At 39.7% G+C, this 3,343-nt stretch overlaps 1 protein-coding gene across 1 annotated transcript; it reads left to right on the forward strand.

The window, feature by feature from the left end:
• The first annotated feature begins 252 nt into the window (after nucleotides 1-252).
• Nucleotides 253-2,894, forward strand: trim110 (tripartite motif containing 110). Its single transcript, XM_087811235.1, has 7 exons — nucleotides 253-738; nucleotides 806-901; nucleotides 976-1,209; nucleotides 1,931-1,953; nucleotides 2,044-2,189; nucleotides 2,288-2,559; nucleotides 2,625-2,894. The coding sequence occupies exons 1-7, from the start codon at nucleotides 253-255 to the stop codon at nucleotides 2,892-2,894; spliced, it is 1,527 nt and encodes a 508-aa protein (XP_087667361.1).
• Nucleotides 2,895-3,343: the final 449 nt, after the last annotated feature.

Raw genomic sequence — 3,343 nt, forward strand, 5'->3', positions numbered from 1 at the left:
AAACATTTGTATTAATCATTTTTCCATAAATAAATATTTGAACACCCAAGAAGTTTACATGTATCTTTTCCTTAAAGAAGGTTATTGTTATTGTAATGTATCAATATTTTTATAATGATGTTCTTGTGAATTTAGTTTACAGGTCGATGCACTCTAGATAAAATATAACAAACCTATGGCTATAGGCGAGATGTTATTGATCCTTTCAAATCTTATATTGCTGAAACTGTAGGGGTATGTCAACTGATGGAGATGAACCTGGAGGTGGAGATGACCTGCTCTGTTTGCAGAGACACATTTAATCACTCCCACCCACTGCCTTGTGGTCACAGTGTCTGTCCAGTTTGCATATGTGAGTCCTTGGGCAGCAATGATGATGACAAAGGTCGCTTTGTCTGCCCACAATGCCAAGAAGATCAAGGAGAAGTTTTATGTGATTGCTGCCCCCAAGAGGAGGGAAAGGAGTCAACCCACTTGGCGGTAAAGACTTGCCTGAAGTGTGAGGTTTCATTGTGCGCTGAACATCTTCGACACCATCTAGAAAGGCCAGCATTTAGCAGCCATTTGTTAGTGGATCCTCTAGGGGACGTTTCTCTGCGACGATGTCCAATACACACAGAAGTTTTCCGCTATTACTGTGCGGACGAGAGAATGTATGTGTGTGGAGACTGCCTGCTGGAGGGAGCTCACTCTGAGCACAAAGTGAAGGGACTGAGGCACGTGGAGGTGGATCTGAAGGTCAGCATTGAATTTTTTCCTTATCGTATATGGCCTATCTCTTGCTAAATTATTGGTGTTTCCTCAGATCATTCTTCAGACACTGCATAACAAGGCAGAAGAAAAGATCAAGATTGGAGAGCAGATTCTAAAAGACAACGAGAATATTGACTATGTAATGGCTGTGAGTAAACGAACACATAAAACATCGGTTTCAGGGATCAACACTAACTAAATCACCATCTGTTTTGTTGTTAGGAGTGTCTTAAGGAGGAGAGTAGCCAGGTGCAGCGTCTTGGTTTTGACCTGCAGCTCCAGGTTAAGAAACTCATGGAGGTACTAATGGAGATCACCAAAAGGGAGAGGCAGCAAGTTATTGATCGGGTCCATCAAGATTGCTCCAAGGTGAAGGATGACATGTGTCAGACAATGAACATTCAGAAATACCTAGCCTCGTTGCTGAGAGAGACTGACCCATTCTTGCTGATCTGGGTAAGACTTCCCCTTCTTAAATAATAAAAAAAACTTTCTCCTAGCTGGTATGGATATTACTTTAGATTCATATACAATATTGATTTGATCATGCTTTTCAAATAATCAGTATTGTGCACAATTTTAAGAATGAACATGTTTTTTTTCATCAAATCAATACTTTATATTGAGTACATCTTTTTTTAGACACTAGACACAGACAATTAAATGGCTCCTACCAGAGAACGTTGTTAGCGCTACATGTGCCTGCTGAAACATAACTATCACCAAGCCATCAAAAGCTAAATGTTGGAAGGTAGCTACTTAGTTATTAATGGCCAAACTCACACTTGTAGAAGGGACTATTTATCTCGCCAAAGTTATAAATTGGCTCATTATAAAACCATCTTCACTAACGGTAAACTTAAATTATTTACCAAGGTCTCTGTGTGAGATTATTGACACATTTGTACATTTAGTGCAGTGACTACTGAGTGTCAGTCACTGTACTAAATATGTGGAGATTATTTGGGTGTGTACCGACCTTTCCAGTGTGATTCCTGCTGGCGCATCCTCACACATTACCAGTCTTTTGCTTACTTGTGCACACAGTCATTAAACGAAGGCATGCTATCTCATAGCACTATAATAATAATAGTAGTCGCAGATTGAGGTTGCAAGGTTAGAAGCCTTTCTCGACCTTTTATGTCATAATGTCTGTTCTATTTTGTGTCCTCTTTAGGCGTTTCAATCTGATGACACAAAGTAAGTTTTAAGAGTTTTTGTGTTGTGCTGTTTGTGTTGATATTTGCAAATAATTGTTTATTAATGGGAATCTATTTTGTGTCTTTATAGATTACTAGCTGACCTGCACTGTCCAGCATTCACTCCTGATCCAGTCAGTCTAGACAGGAAACATATTTTAGAGGACATTGAGAGCAGGTATCGAGAATTCATCACAGGCACTCTCCGCTGTCTGAGTGATCTCAAGAGGGAGCTTTGTAAGTTACTGGCCATTTTACTAAAGTGTTCATTCTTCACTTGAAAAAATGTTTTGTAATGTAATTGAACTCCATGTTGTCTTGTCACATTATCACAGTATTCAGTCCTTTGACACTGGACACAAACACAGCTCACCCTCTGTTGAGCATTTCTGACGACCTGCGTTTGGTAACACGACTTAAAAGCAGAGTTCCTTGTGCCGACCGTCCTGAGCGGTTTGACCACTGGCCTCAGGTTCTCACCATGCAAAGCTTTGCTGGTGGGTCGTACTACTGGGAACTGGAAGCTGAAGGATTCTGGGACATTGGAATATGCTACAAGAATATTGGACGTAAAGGGAAGGAGGGAAATGCTTTCGGGAACAACAAAGTATGTGTTTTTGAGATGTACTGTAAACAAAATGATAAACATGATGAACTTTTTCTGATTGTCAGTTATCATGGAGTCTGACACAGCAACATGACAGGAAGTTGGCAGCATGGCACAACCGCAGGAAGACCCGCCTCACCTATCAAATGACTGGCAACCGTGTTGCAGTGGCAGTGGACTACTGTGGAGGAACAATAAGCTTTTCTGAGGTGGGACCTTCCAGCAACCTAACCCACATTCATACTTTCTCCACTGCCTTCTCACAGCCGGTGGTCTTGGGCTTTGGACTTTACAAGGCTGAGCTCAATAGTCACATTGCTATCATTAAAGTATGATGAGAAAAAGGATTAAGACACCAAACTAAAAAAGTGCTGACAAATAATAAAAAATAACAGACCTAAATATTCTGTGGCAATAGCGCCACAGAATATTTTAGTCTGTTATTTTTTACTATTGACCTAACACCAAAAGGAATATAGTTATGTGTACGAAAAATCAGATGTTGTTGTATTTGAACCTGTATGTGATGTAGCCTGTCAGACTAGCAATACTTATTCTTTGTGTCCAGTTTAACTGTTTTACTGTTCAGATAGACTATATTTATTGATGTGTTAGATACATTCTGATTTTAAGAACACTACCAACGCTACCAAAAAGGTCTGTTTTTAAGAAATAAAAATTTGACGAGAAACTCGTTATTCAGTTGGTCAATTCATTTTTCAGAATCATGTTTACTGAGTGCCACATGAGGGAAGTTAGATAAAACCCATGCAAAATGCTTGTC

This window comes from Callionymus lyra, chromosome 16, assembly GCF_982586985.1.
Source record: "Callionymus lyra chromosome 16, fCalLyr1.hap1.1, whole genome shotgun sequence".
NCBI classification, from domain to species: domain Eukaryota; kingdom Metazoa; phylum Chordata; class Actinopteri; order Syngnathiformes; family Callionymidae; genus Callionymus; species Callionymus lyra.

Coding starts and splice junctions, on each gene's coding strand:
- trim110 (XM_087811235.1), top strand. CDS start 253: ATGAACCTGGAGGTGGAGATGACCTGCTCTGTTTGCAGAGACACATTT. Junction 1,954..2,043: donor TTTCAATCTGATGACACAAA/GTAAGTTTTAAG, acceptor GTGTCTTTATAG/ATTACTAGCTGACCTGCACT. Junction 2,190..2,287: donor TGATCTCAAGAGGGAGCTTT/GTAAGTTACTGG, acceptor ACATTATCACAG/TATTCAGTCCTTTGACACTG.